The sequence below is a fragment of the Temnothorax nylanderi genome, unplaced genomic scaffold (assembly GCF_030848795.1).
Source record: "Temnothorax nylanderi isolate EJ_2023f unplaced genomic scaffold, tnyl_v1.0 TNYL_tig0266_pilon, whole genome shotgun sequence".
In the NCBI taxonomy this organism is placed as follows: domain Eukaryota; kingdom Metazoa; phylum Arthropoda; class Insecta; order Hymenoptera; family Formicidae; genus Temnothorax; species Temnothorax nylanderi.
Genome location: NW_027249328.1, coordinates 129,645 through 155,282, shown reverse-complemented (window position 1 = coordinate 155,282; position 25,638 = coordinate 129,645). Strand labels below are relative to the sequence as shown.

Below are 25,638 nucleotides of genomic sequence, written 5' to 3'. Positions count from 1 at the left end.
GAGAGAGAGAGAGAGAGAGACAGTACACACGTAAGCGGGGGAGGGGCTACCGCACTTCCCCCGAAAGCAGGGGGGGGTGGGGGTGAACCTCGGTTCGCGTGAAAAGTGTATGCGTGAAGGCAGTAGGTTTCGCATCCCCTGCGGGGGGCTCCACTATTATTAAACTAGACACATAGTGTGCCTCCAAAGTCCATGCGTGAGCTTTCCACGCATGGCAAGTTGTAAACCCTGTGACACCTCGTTTCGCGTGGAAAATGTATGCGCGGAGGAAGCAAATTAAAAATGTAAAAAAAGTTGCTAAACTTTGGAGTCGCAAAAAATCCTTTTGGTATATGTCTTTTTTATCTAAAAAAAGGAACCTATTCACAATTAAGTTTCAATTAAATCGGAGCACGGACGTTTTCGGAAGTACAGGCGCGATAATTTTATATACCGCATTTTTTCTTTAAAAAAGGGGGAAGAAAAAAGATTTGGATGAAAAAGGAAAAAAAAGAATACGAAAACAGCAGTTGATATTCATATGATCCGCGAAATATATTTGTTAACGTACATTGAAATAGAATTCTCGGTTTATTTGCATAGATATTCTTCCGGAGGCGATAGCTACAAAATGCGAAAGATGCAACGACAAGCAGAAACAGGTGGCAAGAAAAGTAAGCAATCATTTGAAAAAACATAGACCAAACACTTGGACAGAATTTCTCGAAATGTATGATCCTGACAAAAAGTATATTGCATCTTACGAACAATTTTTGACGCAGGCTTAGAAGAAGGCTTAATCTTTACGTTGTTAACTTTTTCAATATATGTATATGTAGTGTATACATTATATATATGTAGCGTGTAAATAATTTTCTATTACATATTAAATCTATAAATAGATTTATATTGTGTGTCATACATACGAATAAAACGCATCTAGTAAATATAGGAATATAATGTAAATTCTATAAAATTTTTAATAAAATTATGAAGTACTAAAAAGAAAGAATTTTTACGATATTTCAAAGAGTTTAAAGATTTAAAATGGAAATTGGGTTTAATCCGAACATCTTTGCAATGTACCTAACATTACTCACACGTTTAATTTGTATTTCTTTGAGGTTTGTTTTATAATACAACTTAGAATTTTTGTGAAATTACAATAGAGTTATAGAAAAATGAAATAAAATATTATTAATTAAACATATATGTTATAATATCTACCTTCAAAAATGTTTTTTTTTTAGATTTAATAAATCTTAAAAAATAATACTAGATTAATTAAATTGATTTTATATAATTCTATTTTTGAGCAGTTATTTTTTTATTTAATGTTGCTTATATACAATATATTTTTGAATGTTTTTTATGTACTTGGTATATACTTTATCTTTGTGAGGTTTTTTTACGAAATTTAATAGTATTTTAATTATAGGATAAGTAAAAGTATGATAAATTAGTAAAAAAAATATGACATAAATTTAATTTTAATAACTAAAAATCAATAGCCAGATAATAATCGTATAAAGTAATGAATGTTATATTTTATCATGATCCTAGAAGAATCTTTGCACTAGTTTTTGAAGAAAATAAACATTGTTTTAATTAAATTACATTATAATAAAAGATATATGTTAAATTAAAGTACATGATAGAAAATATATGTATAGTATGTATACTTGAAAAAACAATCTTAAAAATTATTTAGATTGACCTGTACCATTCAAAAAAAGATCGATATCATCGAAATTTATACAAAATATCAACTTATAGAGAAACTCTCCATCCACTAATCCATATCGGAGTTTCAACCATTCTTCCTGTTTTTCCAACTTTCCCAATTCCTGCGAAATAAAAACAACTGTTATACTTTTAAGCCAAAATGTACTTGAAATATAAGTTCGAACAAAATAAATTTTGTTTCATATATCAGCATGTATCCGTCCTCTTTATCAATATTTCAGATATACATTAACATATATTTCGTATTAAAGTGTTACAAATTTACGTAAATTAAATTAACTAGGCGGTTTTGTCGGTTGTTCCGACTGCTAAAATAAAGTTTTAAGAAATATTTTTACGTCCAATCGTTAATCCTGAAATTACAGAAGGGCTTGGATAGTTTTGTTAGAAAGAAATTAATATTACATTGCTCAAGAGATTTGTAGAGATGAGAATGATACATTATACAGGGTGGGCCAAAAGTCTGGGTACAGTCGAATATCTCGTAAACATATAGCCCTAGAGAAAAAGTATATTCAAAGTATATAGAAATTTGTGTACCTATCTTGTATATTCAGTCTATGTAGTATTTTGGCTTTATCCGTATATAGAGATTCAATATAGGTATATTCAGACATGTGTATACACAGCATAATATTGAATCTCCATATACGGATAAAGCCTAAATACTACACAGACTGAATATACAAAAGATACACAAAATTTCTGTATATGTTTTGAATATCCATTTTCTCTAGAGTGGTTACCCATCCAAATAGCAGTCGTGCCCAACGTTGCTTGACATTGATTTTGCGAAAAATGTCAAAACAGGTCGATTTTCGAGGAGGTCGTATGAGTCCAGTGCGATAAATTATGAATATATACTCTCGAATCACTCTTACATTCGCTCATCTGCTGTAGCAATAACATAACTAAAAAAGCAAAAATTTTCCAGAAAATAAGTTTAAATGTTTTAAATTATTAAAATTCTGTAATATTATTTTTAAATATAATTTTGATGTAATAACTGATTATATAGAGGAATATGCGACAAATATTGAACTATATACTAGCAACTCTTTATTCAGCGTATTGCATTCACATCATTCTTTTGCAAACAACTCAAAAATGTCAATTTTTGAGTTATGTTATTGTTATAGGAAATGATCGAGCGATATGTGTGTACATGAGGGTATGGGAGATTGGAGCGGAGTCGTCACCTGGGCGGAGTCGTCACTACAATTATCTTGAAATCTATATATGTTGTGTGAACTCGCCATTAATATTGTAAACGCTACTTACTGACCAACGGAGTTTAGTGAGATTATATGCCATGTTCTGATTTTTATTAAGGCGTGTTTTCGGAGGTCAAAAGTGAAATTTGCGCATCAAAAATTTTTAATATTTTATCCCGGTGTCCAAGTTAATTTAGGCAATAAGAGCCGAGCGTGGTATTCAATCGTGATGTAATTTTGACATATTAATTAACTTTGTATAATAAATTTTAGCGATTGAATACCACGCTCGGCTCTTATTGCCTAAATTAACTTGAATATTTTTATATACTGAGCCTCTACATATTTATTTAACCCGGTGGTTTCACTCTATTTTTCGTTGCAAATGCGTCATTGTATTTCTCAATTGCAAGAAAATGGTACGCACATACCAGCGCAAAACGACTCCCGTCGACAAGAAGCAACTCAGGAAGGCAGTTCTTGCGGTGAAAAAAGATAAAATTAAGACAAAAGTAGCCGCAAAACAATTTGGAGTCCCGAGAACTACGTTGAACGACTGGCTGAAGAAGAATAATAATGAAATAGCACACTTGGATGACGTGGCCGTACGATATATCATGGAGGCTTCGGACGAAAATCAAAGTCAAGGAAGCAGCAGTGGTCGGATTCCGACAAAGACTTGGATAATATGTACTGCGTGTGCTCAGAGGTAACAGAGAACAGAGCTGACGAGAAACAGTGCATTTCGTGCGAGCGTAGGGCACATAAGTGCGTGCGCTTTTCTTATAATTATTTTCCGCTTTCGTGTTTTTAATTAATGTTCCCATCTTTCTATTAAAAAATAATTAATAAAATGTATCTTATCATTTTTCATGATCGAAATTATGAATTTTCATTTAAAATCCATCCGAGAATGAAGTGACGACTCCGCCCTGGGAGTGTGACAACTTTGCCCCGGTAATTTTGACATTTCAATTTTTCTATCTTTGCCGTTTTTACTCTATACCAGTTGACAAAGCGACGTAGACGAAAAATGCCCTGATAAATTTTGTAGCCAAGGGTTCACTCTTTACAACAGTATACCACATTTTACTAAAATTATTTGTTTTGTTAAAAATCACCGAAAAAATAGTGACGACTTCGCCCCGGTCTCCCCTACTGCAATATTTAATAATTGTAAAAATATAATTACATTTGCAATTTTACAAGCGTCCATGTCTGATTCTGTAAGATTTTGGGCATTACAGTTGATATCTTCCACCCATATTGTTGGTTCTTCAGTACATGCAGTACGGTTCTTACAACCGCCTATCACAATATGTATCCTGTATATTATGCGATTGTCCGCCTAAAAATATTTTGTAATTAAGATACTAATATATTTTGCGATAAAATATTTAATGCGTAGCATTTTATATTATCATGTGTACTTAAAAATTTGTTTATATATTATGTATTTTATATAATTGTATCTTGCTTATATATAAATGTAGTCATTAATAATTTCGTACCTCTTTGTAAGTAATGTTACACGTAATCATTTTTGTGTTATTACTCCACTCTAGTGTTGTATTCGTCATAACCCATTCGTCTGGATCGCAAAATGTGAAAGTTGTACGACTCTAAAGAAAAAAAGTTAATTTTGGAGTATACATATACAACACCGCTTTACATATGTATGTTGTTTTTTTTTGGTATTTTTTTGCCGGATTAGGGAAGACCGTGGCTAGTTGGTATAATGAGTCAAGTTGGTACACGGCAATTATTGTAAAAGTGACAAAAGATAATATTGCATAAAAAATATAGTATTTCCCCAAAAACATTGCGATAATATTTCAATTAGTTATTTCAGGCTGAGTAGCGTATTTTCACAAACAGGAAATATTTTTAGTTTTATATAGCCAAAAGTAAAATAAATCAGTGATATATTAAATGTTATATTTATAAATCTGGTCATTATAATTCTAACTGTTTCTTTAAAATCTTTACTTTAAAGAGACTCCTAGAGATATCATTGCCACCTTTGACTAGAGAGGATACGGCCTTAGAGGCGTTCAGGCATAATCCCACGGATGGTAGCTTCGCACCACCGGCCGCTCGACCGAGTGCGTGAATCAAATGTCCGAACCTGCGGTTCCTCTCGTACTGAGCAGGATTACTATTGCAATGACTGGTCATCAGTAGGTTAATGACTTCCAGTTATATATGTTAATGTCTTAAAACATGTTTTTGTTTAAGCAATAATCAAAATATCTAAATATGACAGGATTGACAGGTCGAGGCTGGTTGTAACGGAGTAAGTTGTTACAGCTTTCTACTTATAACTTCGACCAACTCCGTTGATGTAACACATAACTTCGGCACAATAGCGGCAGATATTTTAATCTTATATAATATTTCACCGTTAACGTCTGTTATTACATATTAAAACCGGTCAATACGGAACATATATTATATCTGTATTGTAATTTTGCACTCAACAATGTAATATAACACATGTAGTTATATGTTGTTATTTCTCTTTATTAAATATATTATACTTTGAAAACTGGATCTTTTACAACTTAATCCAGTACTGAGTACTGTAACAACTTATCCCACATATGGGGCTAGTTGTTACAAACGTAGTCGCCTTATAATTTTTATTAGTGCAACAATATTAATTAGGGTAGGTAGTCCAACAATGAACCAGTAGTACACTATGAACCATTGCGATATTTCATAAATTTAATGTTGCCAGATTGTACTTGTCATGCAACGACTCGGATTTAAACCCCTTTTCGGCTTCCCAATCGGCCGGCAAATCGTGCGAAGGACGGCCGTTTGAAGCACATTTTGTGATTTTTGGGTGACAAATTAAGTTTTTTTCGTAAGTTTTATGTATTTTCAAGTTTTTGTTGTTATATCTATCATTTTTTTTCATTATTCTATAATTTTGTGTCTATATTTGGCTTTATAATTCTGTAAGCAACTTTCTTCTATTGCATTATTTTACCGTATTTTTTGGAGATTATCGTAAAAAATTTTATCAAGAGACACGGTAGTGTCTCGCGCCAAGTACACGCGGAGCGAGACCGACCGTGACTCTTTTACGCGACGCGACGAGTTGCGAGTACTCGAGATGTTGAGATCTCGATAACGAGTGAACGGATCAAGTTCTAAGTAGGCTTAATCGATAGCTTGGGGTCGAATTAGGGGGGGGTTTCTCTTATAATATTTCCGCTACGTGCCCTACGAGCGGAGATATTGCGACGCAAAGTCCAAATGTGAAAATTTATTTTTAAGATACGTCGTCGTCGTCGTCTACGTCGACCGTCTCTCATGCCTCATGCCATGCCATCATTTCATTGGCTGGAGTCGCGTCACTTTCACTTTTTCGACACCAGAGCGGTGCTAGTATCGCCAGTTTCGATATGCACATATGTATACGTGTGTGTACTGCGCGAGTGCAGACCAGTGCAGATATAGTCTACAATGAATTTTGTTTTTTACTATAGTTATCTGTGTTATAAGTCTTATTAAACTGCGACTAATTGTTACAATAAATAATAATCTAAGTGAGAAAAAGTCTGATTAAAAATAATAATTTTGATTGTAAGTGTTACGTCCAACCCCGGGATTAGTATAAGAAAATCTGGGAAAGCGAAGGAAAGGCTAACCAGAGGGGTCGGGGTAAGGAAGGACGCAACTAGACGCTTAAGAATACTGCTCGCAGGTACGCGCTCTGAGGCGCGTGGCGCGAGCCGAACGCACTTTTATGACTCTGGAAGGGTCAGGGTCCGCAGGGACCCTAGGACGCCTTCGGTGAGCGGTGCGATCGTCGGTCCTTTTTTAAATCAAGGAATTTAATCCCTTTAACTTAGGATCGGACCTCGTGCGATTTCGAGTGGGAGATGGGTGGTAATTGAGATCTTAAATTAAAGAAAGAATGGAGATGTCTTTAACATAAGTAATTATATTTATTTGACATAAAAAAATGTTATTTAGTATAAAAAAAAAATATAATTATAAACTAGGCGTTAGTGTAAAATGTGTATATGTATATAATGGAGAGTTGGTATGCGCATTCTTCGCGGGTATAACAAAAGTGCGGGGCGATCGGGCAGGACCTTTTGAGGGGAAATCTATTTGCAAGTGGACATCCTGCCCGCTATTATTACATCGAGATCGGGATTGAATAGCATAATGATTTGGTTAGGTGTGGGTGCGGTGTTTATGAGTACTTGAAACTAATTTAAGTCGACATTAAGAACTAAATATAAAGAAAAATTTGGGGAGTGAAAGCAGAGGGACAAGAATTTATGGATAAAAAAAAAATAATTGTCAATCTAGGGTCACTATTTCGGGACCGACCATTTCCTCGTGGGTGTCAAGGGTCGAGGCGGTCGACGGAGTCGGGGATGGTCCTCGGGAAGAGGAGGGGGAGTGGGGAGGTTCGAGGAGGGTGGCGGGATCGGGGTTGACGGGGACCACGCGAAACGGGGCCACGCGACAAACAGGGCGAGAAGATGGGGGGAAAGGGCGAGAAGGCAGGACGACAGGGCGAGAAAGGGGGAAAACGGGGGGATTCTGCTGTGAAGAACAGGGTTCTTCTGTAAAAGCTGGGGGAGGGGGTGGAGTGACGAGTCGCGGAGGACCTGCGTTGATCGATTCCTGAGGGATGTCAAGCTCCCTTCGCCCCCGCTTGTTCCGACGATTCCTTTCGTGTCTCGCGGCGTTTTTCGACCTCTTGTGGGTGGGACAGCCCGAATCCACTACAAGTTAGCGGATTGTTAAATATTAAAGTCCTTTAACTGTGGGGAAGTCACCTCGGGTTTCGGAGATTAAAGAAATCAAAAGAATACCTCGAATCCACTGACGAGTCAGCTAACTCGAAATAATAGAGAGAGATTATTCCGAGCCCACCGAAAAATCGGCTAACTCGGAACAACGAAGGGAGATTATTCCGAGTCCACCGAAAAATCGGCTAATTCAGAACAATAGAGACTATTCCGAATCCACCGATAAATCGGCTAATTCGGAACAACGAACAGAGATTATTCCGACTCCACCGAAAAATCGGCTAATTCAGAACAATAGAGACTATTCCGAATCCACCGATAAATCGGCTAATTCGGAACAACGAACAGAGATTATTCCGACTCCACCGAAAAATCGGCTAATTCGGAACAATAGAGATTCCCCCGAATCCACCGATAAATCGGCTAATTCGGAATAGTGAAAAGAATTGGAGGGTTGGAAGGGTTAATGTTTAATGTTTAACCGAGGGACTTCCCGAACGCGTGAGTGTTCGAGTGAATACAAAAGGGGTAAGATAATGATAAAAGGGGCCCCGATATCAGTATGTGAATAGGTATGTAGAGGACTTACTTCTTGGTGCTGATCAAACTAAAGTAGAACAGCTGAATCTTTTTGAGCCCCGTGGGTAACTAGCTGGATCTCTTTGGGCCCTGTGGATAGCCTCTCGTCGACACTCGGTGAGTTTAAGTCCACGCACAGAATTTAACTTAAAACTTGAGATCGGATTTGAATGTGATAGTGTTCGTAAACGGAAGAGAGGCGAAGTAAATTGAACTGGGCCGAAGAGGTGAACCGTCAGAAGAGAAGCTGAACTAAGAGAGCAAGTGCTGCGATGTCGAGATTTATATAGGAAAGTTCTAAGGATGGGAAGGGTGAATCGCGTGTGGGATGTGTCAGGTTTTCATTTTTGGGAACTTCTGGTTGGAGGGATGTTTCTAATTTTTGTCTGAAGGATTTCTTATTGGGCGAGATGTTTCTCATCCAAGAGCTAGATTCTTAAGTCTTTGCCTATCCTAGAAGTTTAGAGACGGTTGTCGATTTTTCCGACTGTTCATTGGCGAGTCTTCTCGTAAGGCCCCCACTGCCTTATTGGGGGTGCAACCCATCGCTTCCTCCAGTGACTCACTTGTTTTTCGGTTAGGTTTCTCCTTTATTAGGGTTTCTTTTTTAGTGTTGACGGACGATGCACACCTCTCAATCTTAAATGCAAGCAAAAACTCCGCCACGTGTATTTACGGACACGTCTCAGGCTTTGTTTCCGCTTGCCGGAAACATCGTACGTGCATTTTGAAAGCTCGCTTGATGCAATAAAGATCTTCATCAACCCATTAAGGCCCATTTGGCGCGTCGAGTCGCCAGGTTTACATTCTTTCAGTTTTAGGCCTGACAAAGCCGATGAAAATCCTGTTACGTATGCCCCGTCCGTCACTAATTCGTCATTTGGAAGGTTGCGTTTAAGCGCCTAGGTAAACAGATACTTTACCCTTATAAAAAAAAAAAGGAAAAGGAATGTGCAAGGATCAAGGCTCACTCGTCGATCGACAACCGCCCGTGCTTAGTTTACCTTATCCTAATCTTAACGGCTATCCTGAGCGCTGAGGAATTTAAGCGAAAAAGGGAAATCGTGGAGTTCCCAGGACGTAACATAAGCTTCAAATAATAAAAACACAACATTATATAATTAAGATAGCTTTAATTTAAAGTCATACTACCCTAACCTTATTTATCATGTCTTATAATTATCTCTTCTCTCAATAAACATTTTATCTACTATCTACTATCTAGCGAAACCACTGCCAAGAAAACGGGCTTGGAAAAATTAGCGGGGAAAGAAGACCCTGTTGAGCTTGACTCTACCCTTAGGAAAATTTACTTAAAGTTTTTTAAAGTTACTTAAAGTATTATAAAGTATTATAAAGTATACTAGCCGTAATAATAGTATACTAATAGTATAATAGTAGACTAATAGTATACTGACAGCCGAGCGTAAAGTTTTCTTTAAGTTATTAACCTCAATAAAAACTTTATAAGCAAGTCGCAAATATACTTTAAATTTACTTTTAACAAACGTAATACTTATAAATATACTTTAACTTTACTATTTATAAAGGTAATACTTAAAGCTGATTTTAACTTATGCGTGTTGTTTCAACAGTATACTTAAAAAGACAAGTTCCCTTTTTCACCACACTTGCACCACACGAGACATTAAGAAATATTATATCATATATTCAATTCAAAATTTTATTACTCTTTTTAAACTGAATTTGTTTCTTAAGATGATTTTTGGAAAATTATATATTTGCGCTGGTTATGACATATGTAGACTATATATAACACTTACATCAAATTAAGAAGTAGTCTACCACGTAAGGCAGTTGGCAATTATAGAAATACTTAAAGTTTGGTTCAAAATCACTTCTAGTTTATCAATAGTTTATCAATAGTAATTTCTTTGGTAAACTTTCTAGTTTATTTTAAGTTTTTTTAAGTAAATTTTCCTAAGGGATAGTCTGGCACTGTAAGGAGACATGAGAGGTGTAGCATAAGTGCTGGGAGATGGCAACATCGCCGGTGAAATACCACTACTTTCATCGTTTCCTTACTTACTCGGTTAGGCGGAGCGCGTGCCTCGAGGGCTTCGTGCCCCGGCGGTCACGGTGTTCTAGAGCCAAGCGTGTTGCAGTAAGGAAATCAACAGTATGGATTCGCTACCGCTTAGGGCCGTGCCTTAAGTTCTTCACTGTGATTGGCTGATTTGCTTACTCTTAAATTTTACTGTTTATCTTTTTCTATGTGCCACGGCCTTCAGGGAGCCTATTACGTATCTTTTCACGAGGTGAAAGTGCGAAAAGTGAACAGATTTACTAGATTTCGACCAATGAAATCGTAGATACTCTAGTAAATTCTCTCACTTTTCGCATTTTCACCTCGTGAAAAGATACGTATTAGGCCCCCAGAGTTGCGTAAGGCCTCGGCCGATCGTCGTTAATACTTCCGCGTGATCCGATTCGAGGACACTGCCAGGCGGGGAGTTTGACTGGGGCGGTATATTTTAAGACATAGTAAAACTAAAATAACACTAACAATTCACAGTATAAAACATGTGGTTTCATTGTTAAAAATTCACATTGTGTACATACCCTTGTACACAATGAACCATTTGACATTGTTTAAAAAAATCGAAATTGTGGCTAAACTTTAAAAATAACTTATGAGTCATCTTATACAGTATGTAGCCAACTAAATTCATGAACTGGGCAAAAACACAGATCTCCAACTCAATAATTGAGAAAGATATAAGCCTCTGAAATTTACATATATGGTTTATTGTTGGACTACCTACCCTATACTATTTAGTTTAAAAAATTATTTTTGTGTTGTATAAACATGCGGTTATTGAAAAAATATTTTCCGGCTTGTATTCCATTTATTATAGTTACATGTAAAAAAAATCATTTAAAAAAGTGTACGAACTAGTCCTGGTCTTTTCTACGACATGCCCACTGCAGTCGTACAACTTCAGTAACAGTATAGCATGTTCCCAGTAAACAATTTGTCAGCAAATTGTAACCAATTTGACACCAAATACGCGCAAAACTTGTCGACAAATTCGGTGCGATCTGTGTCTGCAATACGCTTGTGTTTTGCTAGCAAAGCTTGTGTACATGACTTGACACCAAATTGACGCCAAATATCGAGCAAAACAGGACAGCAAAAGTTCAACGGCAAATTTGCGCCATATTGTGAACAAGGCTTGCCAACAAAAGCTCGACAGCAAATTTGTGCCAAATTGCGAGCAAACTTTGACAAAAGAACTTGACGCCAAATTGACACCAAATACCGAGCAAAGCTTGCCAGCAATCTAACAGCAAATTGTTGACAAATTGCTATCAAAGTTTGTTGACAAAACCCGACGCCAAATTGATATCAAATATCAAACAAGATTTGAGAACAATACTTAACAGCAAATTGGCACCAAATACAGAGCAAATCTTGATGACACAGCTTGACACCAAATTGCAGCAAGCCTTGTTACGTAGCCATTAATAAATACTAAAATATATTTTTTTAGGGAAAATTAAAAGCATTAAATTATAAAAAGCATATAATTTTTTATTGATTTACAATAAATTATTTTATACATATGTTAAAAGAAATCTTTATATTTATAAAACATTATAAGACATTTATAAAATCTAACGGTGGCAATAAAATAATTAATTATATATTAATTACAGTAAATGTTATACAATGTGAATTTACTGACATATGCAAACATTTAACTTTGTCAACAGCACATACAATGTTTGTAAACACTCGAGAATCTTATATAATGCCTGGAACACATACTCCGTGCGCAGATAATGCATTGGCCGGTATAAGAAGGATTTATAGAATCTTACTGAAAACACGAGTATAATTTCTATGAAAATGCATCTAAAACAATATTCTTATAAGCCTAATACTACTAACTTTCCTTTCTTTAATCATACAATAATAACTACCGTGCATATTTAAACAACTAGTTCAAACTTGAAACACGATTTATTATTTGCAAGAATGCAAAATTGAAATAAACAAATGTTCACAATGTGCATAGTTCGTCGATTACAATGGAATAATGCAGTACTGTTGTCAGAAAGAAATAACAAAAGAATAATATACATCATTTAGGTGCAAGCAACCGAAGTGAATTTTATAGTGTTTGATGTAATAGAAATTAATATACAGCAGAAAAAAACTGTTCAAACAAAACTTTTAAACCGTTCAAACAAAACTTTAAACTTTTACAGATAAAAAAATACACGATATTTCATCAACAGTTCCAAGATTATTTTGAGAAATATTTTAATCAAAGAAAGAATATGTAAAATTTTTAATATTGCAAGAATATGATAGTTATAAAACTAAAGCATTTCCCTTGTATTTTAAATTGTTTTAAATTGTTTCTATTTCAAACTAATATTACAATTTTGCCTTAATCAGATTCAAACGGCAAGTAGAATGAAACATTTTATTACATAATATTACATATTCTTTATACTCTTATAACTCTTCTTTAAGACTATAAGAGTATAACTCTTTATACTCTTATAACTCTTCTTTATAACTCTTGTTTTCACGAAACATTTCGAATATTTTTTATTCTCATCACTATTCTCGCAGTTTTCAGAATTATCATCGTTGTCATCTGAATGAGCCTCGTTATTGTTGCCGGTGTGTCTGTTAATGTTAAATATATCTCTATAATTATCGTTATTTTCGAAATCAAAGTGTTCAGAGTACTCAAAATGATCAGAATTATTAGAAAATTCAGAATGGTGAGGAAGTTCAGAATGATGAAAAAGTTAAGAATAATGAGAAAGTTCAGATTCTTTTTGATTATGAAGAAAATCTGGTATTACGGAACTTTGGCTTTTAACGGAAGCATGTGCTTGCTGAATATGCGACTGATCGAATTCAATTAAAGAATCTGTTGAATTGAGTTCTTCTACAACTTCAACATTCGCTTTTTAACTTTCTTAGAAAGCTTATGAAACGGTGTTTTTTGGCATGTTCTAAAATAAACTGCAAATAAATTTAAATGTTATGTTTACATAAAATACATAGATTTCAAAATATATACTGTCTTTACTTTTTAAAAACATTTATTTTTTCAGATTTTCTACTGCACAATCACTATAACAAATGGAATGTTAATGGAAAAAAATATAACTAAATTAATTAAACTAACAGTACAAAATAAACTTATAGGATGGAAGGCTGGCTGATTTTCTCGAGTTATAAAAAGGTCATCAATTTAAATTTAAAAACAAAATCTCGTTTAATTAAACAAATTTTAAATACAATTAACGTTTTACGTTTCGACTTTATATACTTAGTCTTCTTCAGAAACCTGATACATAAGAGATAATACATAAAAAATAATTAAAAAATAAAAAGAAATAAAAAATTGCTACAGATAAAAAGGATAGAGAACAAAGCCGCATACTTTGGACTGACTTGCCAGAAATGTAGCTAAGATCTACACTATGACATAGTATAGACCTTAGCCACAATTAGTGTATATACGAGTTGTCAAAAATAGAATGAAATAAGTCAAGTAATAAAATTGTTACTATTATCTATACTGTTGTTATTATTATCAAACGATATTATTTATTATTTGACAGTGTAAAATTGTAATGCATATATTAAAATTACATTAGGGCTAGAATATAAACCAGACCCACAAGAATGAGAGCAATTCCAAGATCTCAAGACGAGAATTAACCAGATCTTACAGGGCGGAATTAAGGAGTCTGGATTACTGATTGAAATCAAAGTAAGAAAAAAAAGAAAAAAAGAAAAGAAAAGAGAGGGGGGCCTCTGCTTTTGTCTACGAGATCAATTCTAGGGCTAGAATATAAACCAGAGCCACAAGAATGAGAGCAATTCCAGATCTTAAGACGAGAATTAACCTTGCAGAGGGTTGTACTACCACGATCAATGTCGATCTTCCAATATGGCGTCCCAAATGAGAATATCGGAAGGGCCCTGCTCGCTGGACCGGACTCCTCGCCTCAATCCTCCCTCAAGCTCTCCTTTTCCTGGCGGTGAGCTCTCCTTGGGAAGTCGAATCTCGCTCGGTTGGTCTCCAGAATACGTGCCGCTTAGCTCAATCAGTTACGAAAGAAGGAAAACGTACTCGTCTCGTCCGAAGAAACGCAGCAAGAGCGGCCATGACACTGAACAAGAGCGAGGAAGGAGGTGGGGGCGCGTTGAAAGTGGCGACTCACGTGTCGCGCCATCTGAATGAAACGCCCTAAACATCGCTTGGTATTTGGCGTCAATTTGTTCTTAAGTTTTGTTACCAAAATTTGCTCAATATTTGGCATCAATTTGGCGTTAGGTTTAGTCAACAAACTTTAACAGCAATTTGGTGCCAATTTGTTATCAGGTAGTTGCTAAGCTTTGCTCGGTATTTGGCGTCAATTTGTTCTCAAGCTTTGTCACCAAAATTTGCTCAATATTTGGCATTAATTTGGTGTTAGGTTTTGTCAACTAATTTTAGCGGCAATTTGATGCCAATTTGTTATCAGGTACTACTAAGCTTTGCTCGATATTTGGTATCAATTTGGCGTCAATTGTGTACGCATGTTTTGATACGTATTTGCTAGCAGTTTGTCGACAACATTTGATAAAACAAATTTTGATGCAAATTTGTACCATTTCTGAAACCAAAATTTGTAGCAAGTATTTGGCATTATTTGTTCGAACAGATTTGGGTATCTGGGTTAATACAACAATTACAAATTTTTATTTCTTCAGTAAAAAGAAGCTGATGCCAAAAATAATATATAAGATCGAAAAAGTTTTATTCTCAGATAGCCAAGTCTGCTAAGAGCAGACTTTGCAAACTGTGTGCTACATGCTATACTGGCATAATTTTGGCAGTAGCAAAGCATGATCTGCCATGTCAGATAACGTGTGTAGAAATAAAACAGAAATCTAACAGAATGAACATCATGATATGATAACAGAAATGCTGTAAAAATCAAGCAGAATATATGTCAACATAGGAAGAGTAAAATTTTTAAGTATTGTATGTTAATATAATATGTCGACAAGAAGCAGACTAAAATAAAATATCGAATAACGTCACGTCATAGAAAGTCGTTAAGTTAATTAAGCTTATCAGAGAGCTTATTGTAATGGCAGAAACGGGGCAGAAATCGAGTATGCCCTGCCATCTCAGATAGTAACAGCATAAATAAAGCAGAATTAAATGCATGGACTGGCGTCAGGAAATAATAAACATAACACATAAAACATAGCACGTATCATATGTATAAAGGCCATCGCACACAAAATTGCATAGGCTGCATAAGCATAGCATAAGACCGCTGGACCAATGAGCATCTTATGTAAATTAATATGGCGACTTTATGCTGGATGCTCATTGGTTTAGCGGTCTTATGCTACGTTTATGCTAAGCTATGCATTTTGTGTGCGATGGCCTTAAGATTTGCTCTTCATGCAAATGTTAGCTAGGTCATCGCTGTTAGCATTTTATTTCTTTTTACTATATTGCATCATGTTATTTTTTTGTGTTCCCAACATGGTTTCTATAATTAAATACAATACTATATATAATCTGGAAAAGGATAGGAGAGACCGGGGCCTAACCGTCAGTTTTTTTTCGGTGCCGATTTTTAACAAGAAAATAAATAATTTTAGTTAAATGTGGTATACCACTGTAAAGAGTGAACCTTTAGCTACAAAATTTATATAGGAAATTTTTATCTACGTCGCTTTGTTTAACCGGTATAGAGCAAAAACGACAACGGTGGAAAAATTGAAATCTCAAAAATGCCGGGGTTTAACCGTCACCCCCCCGGGGTTTATCCGTCACACTGCATTTTCAATACATATACATACATCTAATCCTGAAAAATGATAGGATACATTTTAATAATTGTTTTTTAAGAGAAAAATATAAAAATTTATTAAAAAATAATTGTTTTACCTATTCCATAAAACATTTTAGGCACGTGAATACAGATCCTGACAAGCGCACGCATGTGTTGTGTGCCCTACGCTCGCACGCAATGCACTGTTTCCCATATGCTCTGTTTATTGTCAACTTCTTTGAGCACACGCAGCACGTATTATCCAAGTCTTCGTCAGAATCCGACCGCTGCTGCTTCCTTGATTTCGATTTACGCCCACTGCTCGTCGAAGACTGCGGTTCTGTTTGTGTGGCATTTTTTTTATTTTATCTTTTCTCACCGCAAGAACTGCCTTCTTGAGTTGCTCCTTGTCGACGGGAATCGACGGCGTCCTCGCGCCGATTCCTCGACGCGCCGACGACGACACGTCGTCGGAATCGCTCCGTCAGGACCCAGGGATTCTGTGATTTACGTCGCTTTGTACGGAGCAACGACGACGACGACGACGACGACGACCACCACCGACACCACCACCACTACAACGGCGGCGACAATGACGCCGAGACGATGCGGCGAACGCTCGACGATGCGATCGCATGCGCGACTGTCACTGACACAACGACCAACAACGACGATTTACCGCGGCCGGGAGTCGGGACGATCTACCGCGCGCGTGGCATGTCAACTCTCGCGCGGAAATCGCGGGATCTCAGAGCCGTGCCGTGCCTCGCCGTACCTCGCCGACGTGCCGTAAGCGCGAGCAATCTCGAAAACAACGGTCCGCCATCTTTTCGGTCGGCCAAAACACCCGTTTTGCAACGATACGTGCGTACCATTTCCCTCCTATACAAACTGACGCACGTGCAAGGGAAGACAGAATCACGCTCGAGGGAAACCTAACCTGAAATCGCCGTGAGCCGAAGTCGTGCGCCCGGCGCGCCACAGTGACGAGACTGACGGATAAACCCCGGGTGCTTACTGACGGATAAGCCCCAAGCACAAGTTTCAGGTTTGATCGCCCACGAAATATTAGACATCAACGATAATGAAAAAACTACACTGGATTCGTGTTCCGCATGCATTACTCTTTATAATCACGTACTTTGAGATTTGGAGAGCAAATATTATTGCAGATATTACAAAATTTCCACGCGCAGAAATTTCACTTTCACCTTCCGAAAACACGTTTGCCCTCGTAAAAATCATAACACGGCAGATAACCTGCCGAAACTCCGTTGGTCACATGGGTACCATAAGCAGCGTTTACAATGTTAATAGCGAGTTCGCACAATATACAGGTTCCGAGATATTTGATTTGACGGTTCAACCCCGGCGACGGTTAGGCCCCGGTCTCCCCTACATATATTTTTTTCCAAATTAGGGTAACTCCGGTATATACGCCGCACCTAAGGAAAACTTAATTTATTGAGTACTATTTAAGGCAAATAAATTATACCAATAAAAACTTTATACTGTCTACTACCATAAAAAAATTAGAAATATAAAATATTTATTCTTTGTATTTAACAAAAATAAACTTTTAGAGACCCTTGCAATTTGCCATATATCCCATAGGGGTGGGATAAATGATATTCATAGGTGGAATATACCGCTTATATATATATACGCCTTATAAAAAATTACAAGTAATGTTTATAAATGAGGCAATAAAATATCATAATAAGTTATAAAATGTGTGTAAAAAGTTTATTAAGGTGTAAGAATGATAAACAAATTATAAAACTGAAAAAATTTAAAAAGAAAATAGACGAACGATAGATGCATTAAAGATTATTGTTATATGATCCAAAAAAGGAAGGAAAAAGAACACATAAGAGATTTCAATTTTTACAGAGTGTCTGTACTATGGCATAAATCCCGCACGCTAAAAGTGCCATATATCCTAAACAGGCGGGATATAGGTACAAGATATCTAAGCTAAACAAAGAATACAGGAGCTATGCGCACTTGTATTTTGCTGTATTCCATCCTTTACTATCCCTTTACACTTATATGTATATCATGAAATAACCATATTAAACCTTTTACACTCTTTATAGTAATCATTTTACGTAGGTCGCGTAATATATGATCGCGTTACTTACTACGCACGGTGAGAAATCGGTTCAACTCACGACGGTTTCGACGGATTACATTCATTTTTGAATTTTTACACAGATAACAAAACATAATTATACATATTTAAGAACTTTGAAAAGAATTAAGGACTTAAAATATAATATAAATGTTAAAGCACAAGGTTAAGGAGTAGAAATGTACCCACAATCATGCAACGTTTAAAATTTCAAGGCTTGAGATAATATTGCTAATTACACGTTTTTATCTCGTATGAAAATTTTAGATTTACTTATATTATAAAATGAATAAATAAATTTTGATATGGTCTAGTAGCTTATATAAAATATTGTTTCTTATGGTACGTTGCAACATTTTCTATAAAATTTATATAAAGCAATTATACATATAATATATATATATATATATATATATATATATCTTATATATATATAAGATTAAAATAAGACACCCTATATATATATATATATATACATATATATATATATATACAGGGTGTCTTATTTTAATCTTTTCACACAATTATATATCTCCGGAACTATTTGTTGTTCGAAAAAATATTTCAAATAGAACTTACCTTATTTCGAGGGGAGGCATCTTATTATGGACATAAGTCTTGTCTAAGTGGAAATGCCTCCAAGATTTCAAGGTAACTTTTATTTCTTTTTAAATTGAATCCATTATTTTTTATTTCATCATCTTTTTCTATTAATCAATTTGTACAACTTTTGTTTGAAACATTTTTTTACTAATATTTTTTGAGATATTCAAAGAAAATTCGGTAAATTTTTCAATATTTAACTTACGATATATCGATAATAATTTGTCAGAGGGAAAAGTGGTACAGAACTTTTGACTTGATTTTGTTTCAAGAATATGCTGTTACAATAGTATCCCAACTTTTGTAAACACTTATGTAGGGGAGACCGGGGCTAAAAAGTCTACGGGGTAAATACGTCTAATCAAATATCTCGGAACCTGTATATTGTGCGAACTCGCTATTAACATTGTAAACGCTGCTTATAGTACCCATGTGACCCCCAACGGAGTTTCGGCAGGTTACTTGCCGTGTTATGATTTTTACGAGGGCAAACGTGTTTTCGAAAGATGAAAGTTACATTTTCTGCGCGTGGAAATTTTGTAATATCTGCAATAATATTTGCTCTCCAAATCTCGAGGTACGTAATTATAAAGAGTAATGCATGCTGAACACGAATCCAGTGTAGTTTTTTCATTATCGTTGATGTCTAATATTTCGTGGGCGATCAAACCTGAAATTTGTGTTTGGGGCTAATCGGTCAGTAAGCAGTCCGGGTGCATTTCCAAGGCATTTTCGGGTTCACTGCATATGGAATATGGATGAGACGGGAATTACAACCGTTCAGACACCGAATAGAGTCATCGGACGTCGAGGAGTGAAACAAGTCGGGCGAGTGACTTCTGCGGAAAGAGGAACCCTCGTAACTATTTTTTAATAATGTTTCGCATAAAAATTTTAAATAAATTTTTATATTTTTCTCTTAAAAAACAATTATTGCATGTATCCTATTATTTTTTAGGATTAGATGTACGTATATGTATTGAAAATGCAGTGCAGACTGTTATACCCCGGCATTTTTGAGATTTCAATTTTTCCACCGTTGTCGTTTTTGCTCTATACCGGTTAAACAAAGCGACGTAGACAAAAATTTCCTATATAAATTTTGTAGCTAAAGGTTCACTCTTTACAGTGGTATACCACTTTTAACTACAATTATTTATTTTGTTGTTAAAAATCGGCACCGAAAAAAAACGGACTGTTTAGCCCCGGTCTCCCCTATATTGTAACATAAATTTATACAATAATATTTTATTCGGGCATTATTACAATTTCGGGCATTAACAGCATATTCTTGAAACAATTAAATCAAGTCAAAAAAAGTTCTGTACCACTTTTTTCTCCGACAAACAATTCTCGAGATATCGTAAGTTAAATATTGAAAAATTTATCGAATTTTCCTTGAATATCTAAAAAAATATTAGGCAAATAAAAAAATGTTTCAAACGAAAGTTGTTCAAATTAATTAATAGAAGAAGAAGATAAAATAAAAAATAGTGAGTCCCATTTAACCCTTCGTGGTCACACTTATCTACAGTTTCATAATGGTCACACCGGGGTCAAAATGACCCCAGCGACTTTAATCGGCTGCCATTTTTACAGTTTTCATTATTTTGACTTGAAAAAATTACTGAACCTTCTTGAAATGTTGTAAAACCTGCTACAATATTAATTTTGTTAATTATTTAATATTAACATATTGAAAAAAAAATCGCAAAGTTAAAGTACATGAAAAATGACTTTTTACTTAAAAATTTGTAACTTTTTAAATTATTGATATTTTTGGCTAAAAATTTATGACTGTATCCATAAGATGTGACACTTTTTAGAAAAAAATAGTACGGCAGTGTATGTTTCAAAAAAGATACTTATTTTGCAATACGAAGTAGATAATTTTCGAAACAAAAATGAACAAGCAATTCTCTCCGGGCCTAACAAACTGTCAGAAAGGTAAGTACGAAATGTTAGTTTTCGGTTAATGGCACCACAAGGCCCGTTTTAAAGCTTGGAGTTAGTGTAATTCTGCTTTGAAAAATTTTTGGGATCATACTGACCCCCCTCTGATCACGAAGGGTTAAAGAAACAAAAGTCACCATGAAATCTTGGAGGCATCTCCATTTACACAAGACTTATATTCATAATAAGATGTTTTCCTCGAAACAGAATAAGTTTTATTTTAAATATTTTTTCTAACAACAAATAGTTCCAGAGATAATTGCGTGGAAAGATTAAAATGGGACATCCTGTATAAGTATGTATTTATGTAAGGGAGACCGGGGCTAGTTGGTACACTTTTTTTCTCTCAAGAATTTTTTACACGTAACTAATAAATGGAATACAAGCCGCAAAAGAATTTTTCAATAGCCACATGCTTATATATATACACAACACAAAAATTATTTTTTTAACTAAATAGTATAATTAATTTTGTTGCACCAATAACAATTATAAGGCGACGACATTTGTAACAAACTGCCCCATACACGGGGTAAGTTGTTACAGTACTGAATTAAGTTGTGAAAAATCCAGTTTTCAAAGTATAATATATTTAATAAAAAGAAATAACAACATGTAACAATATGTGTTATATTACACTTACGTTGTTGAGTGTAAAATTATAATATAAATATAATTTAACTGATGTTCTGTGTATTGACTGGTTCTGATACGTAATAAGAGATGTTAACGGTGAAATCTTACATAAGATTAAAATATCTGCCGCTGTTATGCCGAAATTATGTGTTACATCGACGGAGTTGGTCGAAATTATAAGTAGAACAGCAGTAACAACCTGCCCCGTCACAACCAGCCCCGACCTGCCATATTTAGATATTTTGATTATTGGTTTAAACAAAAAAATGTTTTAAGACATTAACATAACTGGAAGTTATTACGTTTACAGTTAAGATTTTAAAGACACATTTAGAATTATGATATGATGACTAATAACATTTAATACATCACTGATTTATTTTACTTTTGGCTATACAAAACTAAAAATATTTTCTGTTTGTGAAAATACACTACTCAGCCTAAAATAACTAATTGAAATATTATTGCAATGTTTTTGCGAAAATACTATATTTTTTATGCAATATTATCTTTTGTCACTTTTGCAATAATTGCCGTGTATCTACCTGCCCCATGTACCAACTAGTCCCGGTCTCCCCTATAATTTCAGCAGTTTTCTATAATTTATACGTCCATTTGGAAGAAAGAGAGTGATGCATATATTATTTTATATCTTTACCCAACAATTTGTTCAAACATTTAGTTCAAACAACTAAATAAGTTTAAAAAATTCAAACTTATTCTATCTTTTTGTAGACATAGTTTATGTAATATAAAACCGATAAAAACAAATATTATAATTCAAACATTATGAAATAAAATATAAAAAAATCTACTACATGGTATAATTACTTACAAATTGCACCATTGCCATGACTGATGCTATGACCAATGGACAAATAAATATCACGCAGCTGAACTTCATTTTCCCATAGAATCTGCTGATAAATATTTCTAATTAGTAAATTGGATCAATACCTTCTTAAAAGTAATCGTGATCTATCTCTGAGGAATATAATTAATTTGATTCCTTATATCTTAAGAATGCAAACAATAATATCATCAAAATGTTATATTTCTTCGAATTCGTTCTCCTTCTGCTAAATAAAAATGATAATTAGTTTATAAAAATATCAGTGATTCCCAACAAAATTATACATGTTTGAAAAAAATAATAATTAAAATGTTAACGAATACTTAATAATCTAATTATAGAGTTATTTTAGATTTTTAAACTTTAAGACATTTTGTAAATATATTAAAAAATATATAACTAGATAAATATTATTGTAAATTTTTTTCTTGTGTAGATTTTAACAGAAATCTACTTTGCGGCTTTGGTGTGGTAGTCAGATAATTGCTGTTTATTTTCTAAGATATGAAATATTCTCAAATTGTAGTGGAAATTACAATCTTGAAGATAGTTTTCACTAAAGTAAAAATTGATTCTACAGTTACTCTTACTAGGAATATAAAAGTACAGTTATTAAATATACCAAATTACATATGTTTGTGAAATAAATTATTAAAAATAAAAATAAAAATTCTTAGAAATAACGTTCAAAGATTTTATTCTGAACAGAATAGATTACAGACTGTTTTATAGGGTCGGTATACCATTTGTGGCCACTTTAAGGATTTTTGACGAAATAAATGCGTTTTAATTAAATTCTTTTTGTTATGTAACGCTTTTAACTACTTTAATATATTCTTAAGAATCTTTTAGATAAGAAACTTAAGATCGGCAAACAAATAAACTTAAATAAATGTTTCAAAAATAAAAATTATATCATAAGTTCCGATTTCACAGTTTTTGGCCACCAAAACACCAGTTTTCGCCACAATAAGTATTATATAAGTATTATATAAAAATTAATATAAATAATGTGTTTTGTATTATGTGAACAGATAGCCCCTCGAATGTGGACAGATAGCCCCGCATATGGGGCTATCTGTCTACGTTTGATTTGTCCACTTAAAAAATTCGCCTCTTTAAAATGTTAAAAGATCAACGATTCTAATTATGTTTTTTTTTTATAGCAAGGTTGAAAGGTTATACCACTAAAATTTTAGCCAAATATCTTTATTAGTTTTTTAGTAAACTTGAAAAAAGCGTAAAGTGTGGACACATAGCCCCGGTCTCCCTTATCATAAACAAGAAATTGTCAAAATCAATATATTTCTTACCTGTAATATACAAGTTATTACTCGAATGGCAAAAAACATACTGAAACTAAAATAATAGGGAAACAGTCAAATCAGCACTGTGATAAGCATTTCAGTGATAGTTGTAGTCAATTTCTGACTTAGTCACGTCTAGCATTAGCATTATGAGTCAAGCGATAGAAAAACTTTTAATTCTTTCATAAATTATACATACCCAGATAGCAAAGCGTGTCTGAACAAAATCGCGCAAACCTGTAATTGCTTATGATGCTGGCAACTTACCGTATATTTGCTTCAATTGATTTCAAGTAATTTAATATTTGAAGCAACACGCAGGCAACATTGGATATATATGTATTGCCAGCAATTTGTCAGCAAGAGAACAGCATCAACCCGGGAAAAAAAGATTATATATAATTATATATAATTATATATAAATATATATGATTATATGTGATTATATGTATATGAAATTTGGTGCTTTATATAAAATTATATATGGGTCCATATATCATTATATATATATGGGCATATATAATTCCAAATATAACTAGATATGAACAATAGATCATATATGCACTCATGTATGGATACATATAAGATTCATATGGAAGTATATATATAACCCTATATGATTATATATAATTTCATGTAGCGTTATATATAAAAAGCAAAATTTCCGTTCTTATACAGGGTGTCCCATTTTAACTTGGACAGCAAAATATCTCAAAAACTAAGCTCCACATACAAAAATGTTTCAGACAAAAGTTGTATGGTTTCAAGGGGGACATAAGATGGTACCATTGGTTTGACCTTGGATGGTCGTTTAAAGCTCACATAAACGACACCTTTAATTTCTTAAATGGAAACCCCTATTTTTCAATGCATATTCTTGTAGCTAATCTCGAGAGCTTTTCAAAACACTATAATAAAGTATTTTTTCGTTAAGAACTTTTGGAATTATGAGGCTTGAAAGTTCTAGTATTTTGACATAAATTACAAAATATCTTGTAAAACATTAAGTTTTCGGTAATGTTACCTTAATACTTTTATGCACAGAATAATGAGACGAATCAATTGGTATGAAAAAAAGACATAGTTGCTTTTAAGAAAAAGTATGCAGATGCGTGTTGCAAATTACATATTTTTTCTTAAAGGAACTGTGCCTTTTTTCATACCAATTGATTCGTCTCATTATTCTGTGCATAAAAGTATTAAGGTAACATTACCGAAAACTTAATGTTTTACAAGATATTTTGTATTTTATGTCAAAATACTAGAACTTTCAAGCCTCATAATTCCAAAAGTTCTTAATGAAAAAATACTTTATTATAGTGTTTTGAAAAGCTCTCGAGATTAGCTACAAGAATATGCATTGAAAAATAGGGGTTTCCATTTAAGAAATTAAAGGTGTCGTTTACGTGAGCTTTAAACGACCATCCAAGGTCAAACCAATGATACCATCTTATGTCCCCCTTGAAACCATACAACTTTTGTCTGAAACATTTTTGTATGTGGAGCTTAGTTTTTGAGATATTTTGCTGTCCAAGTTAAAATGGGACACCCTGTATATGATATCATATATGATTATATATAATTATACCCAGGTAGAACATAGAAGTCATAATGATATCATTAGGATATCATCATGACTTTATTTCTCTCTTAAAAGTCACTGATAAAAAATGACGCAAAAATGATATAAAAATGAAAAAAGAAATCGTACGCTATATTATAGATAAAAGCGTCCTTTGGTTCCCAAAATATTTCTGTTGCTTTAATATATCGTTGAAATAATGTAGACAGTAGAAAATACAATTGTAAATGGTAATTAATATATGTGACACTTTGTTATGACCGATTCTTGAGAACTAGCCACATTGGTTCTTAACCTATATATAGCGCTATATAGACAAAAGAAGTCTCGAGAAGAAGAAGACTTCCCGGCACTTCCCGCGTTCCCGCTATTTTCGCAATTAATTCCGCGTGGATCGGTGGATTTTCCAAGTGCGTTTAGCAGATTCTCGATGAG

The 25,638-nt window shown here is 34.1% G+C and overlaps 1 protein-coding gene and 1 long non-coding RNA gene across 3 annotated transcripts; one reads left to right on the top strand and one right to left on the bottom strand.

The window, feature by feature from the left end:
• Positions 1-509: 509 nt before the first annotated feature.
• Positions 510-23,762, bottom strand: LOC139780187 (uncharacterized). 2 transcript variants are annotated; one of them, XM_071718718.1, is made up of 5 exons: positions 23,628-23,762; positions 22,297-22,378; positions 4,451-4,561; positions 4,132-4,287; positions 510-1,826 (listed from the first exon to the last, which is right to left on the bottom strand). In XM_071718718.1, the coding sequence occupies exons 2-5, from the start codon at positions 22,363-22,365 to the stop codon at positions 1,683-1,685; spliced, it is 480 nt and encodes a 159-aa protein (XP_071574819.1). In that variant the 5' UTR covers positions 22,366-22,378; positions 23,628-23,762; the 3' UTR covers positions 510-1,682. The 2 variants fall into 2 exon arrangements, with proteins under 2 accessions (XP_071574819.1, XP_071574818.1); XM_071718717.1 differs by having other exon boundaries at positions 22,297-22,381; positions 23,628-23,751.
• Positions 19,159-20,046, top strand: LOC139780190 (uncharacterized). The gene is made up of 2 exons (XR_011720161.1): positions 19,159-19,449; positions 19,574-20,046. It is a non-coding gene; the product is annotated as an uncharacterized lncRNA (long non-coding RNA).
• Positions 23,763-25,638: the final 1,876 nt, after the last annotated feature.

What these genes read in the sequence shown, in the direction of transcription:
- LOC139780187 (XM_071718718.1), bottom strand. Translation starts at nt 22,365, where the DNA reads ATGAAGTTCAGCTGCGTGATATTTATTTGTCCATTGGTCATAGCATCA. An exon ending in TCATGGCAATGGTGCAATTT is followed by an intron (nt 4,562 to 22,296) that starts GTAAGTAATTAT and finishes TTTTTTCTTTAG; the next exon opens with AGTCGTACAACTTTCACATT. An exon ending in GTAACATTACTTACAAAGAG is followed by an intron (nt 4,288 to 4,450) that starts GTACGAAATTAT and finishes AAATATTTTTAG; the next exon opens with GCGGACAATCGCATAATATA.